This window comes from Sceloporus undulatus, unplaced genomic scaffold, assembly GCF_019175285.1.
Source record: "Sceloporus undulatus isolate JIND9_A2432 ecotype Alabama unplaced genomic scaffold, SceUnd_v1.1 scaffold_29001, whole genome shotgun sequence".
Taxonomy (NCBI): Eukaryota; Metazoa; Chordata; class Lepidosauria; order Squamata; family Phrynosomatidae; genus Sceloporus; species Sceloporus undulatus.
Window position 1 is genome coordinate 1 of NW_024831914.1, and position 1,358 is coordinate 1,358.

The 1,358-nt window shown below is 53.7% G+C and overlaps 1 protein-coding gene across 1 annotated transcript; it reads right to left on the minus strand.

Moving 5' to 3' along the window:
- Positions 1-7: 7 nt before the first annotated feature.
- LOC121918737 (dexamethasone-induced protein-like) lies at positions 8-556 on the minus strand. Its single transcript, XM_042444739.1, has one exon. The coding sequence runs from the start codon at positions 452-454 to the stop codon at positions 248-250; it is 207 nt and encodes a 68-aa protein (XP_042300673.1). The 5' UTR covers positions 455-556; the 3' UTR covers positions 8-247.
- Between the last annotated feature and the right edge of the window lie 802 nt (positions 557-1,358).

The following is a 1,358-nucleotide window of genomic DNA, read 5'->3' on the forward strand; positions in this document are numbered from 1 at the left end:
CCAACCCAACAAGTTGGACATCCATTTCTGGCCCAGGCGGGACATTTGTGGCCCCTTCCAAATCCAGGGTCCGCCATCCCAACTCGAGTCCGGCAAGGTCTGGCGAAGGTGGAGCCCAGCCTTGTGGCCACGTCTGGATGTCCAATGCCCGGTTTTCCTCCTTGGAGACTACTTGGGTCCTCTCCTTAGCTTCTCATTTGGGTCTGGCCCTCCTCGGCGGTCCGGCTCTGGCTTGACCAGTCAGCTTTTACTCCCAGTAGCCGTCCAGTACGTCCACCTCGCTGTCCAGGTCATAGAGGCCGAGGGCCGGGTCAGAGAGGACCCCGAGGTCCACCAAGGCCTGGTCCATGTCCTCAGGGAGGAAGACGATGCCCACGTTGAGGGCGATGTACTCCAGGAGGAAGGCGTAGTAGAGGATGAGCAGGTTGACGCAGAAGAGGCCCACGTAGAACATAAGGCGAGGAGCGGGGGGCCGCTGCCCGGGAAGGGGGTCTCAGTGGACATCCGATGGACCCGATCTGTGGGGGGCTGGAGAAAGGGACGCCTGGCTGGGCACAACAAGAAACCAAAGGATGGTCAATGGAGGATGGAGGGCAACTGTAATGAAAGTCCAGTTTGCCCCCCTCCCCAAATAATTTAGAGCCACAATGATTCCCAGACTTGGTTTCTCCAACTGTGTTGGACTTCAGGTCCCAGAATTCTTTACCATTAACCAAAGCTGTCTGGGGCTTCTGGGAGTTGAAGTCCAAAACACCTGGAAGCCCAAAGTTTGGGAACTACTGGTTTAGTCAACTTTTTCTGGGGCTGGGAATGGAAGTCCATTGGTCCCCTTCCCCAAATCATTGGGACTTTTAGGGAGTGGGGTTTAAAGTCCAGTTTGTCCCCCTCCCCAAATGATTTAGAAAAATTCATCTTCAGAGGCAAAAGAATTAAGAATTAAGCCTAGCTTCCCTTTGCAATTCATTCAGGGATGGAAAAATTTGGGAGCAGAAAAAGTGGGGGGCAAGGAACCCCAAATGCAGATCCCTGAAGACCAAGAAACCCTTCCCCAAAGCAGCTTTCTGGCAAAATCAGGGGGGTCCCCTCCCCAAATCTCCAAAGGGAGAAATAGCCCCAAAAATAGATAACAAAAGAAAGGATGGGGGGGGGGGGAATAAAAGCAAAAACAGAAAAGGGGGGGCAAGGGTCCCTAAATGTGGGTCACTGCGCCCCAGCACTTCATAAAGCAAAATCTGGGTTGCCCCCTCCCCAAATTCTCTGGTGGAGAAATAACCTCCAAAAAGTAAAGGCAGAGAACAAAATGGGGGAGCGGGAAAAGGGGATCAGGGTCCCCAAATGTGGGTCACTGCAGCCCCCCC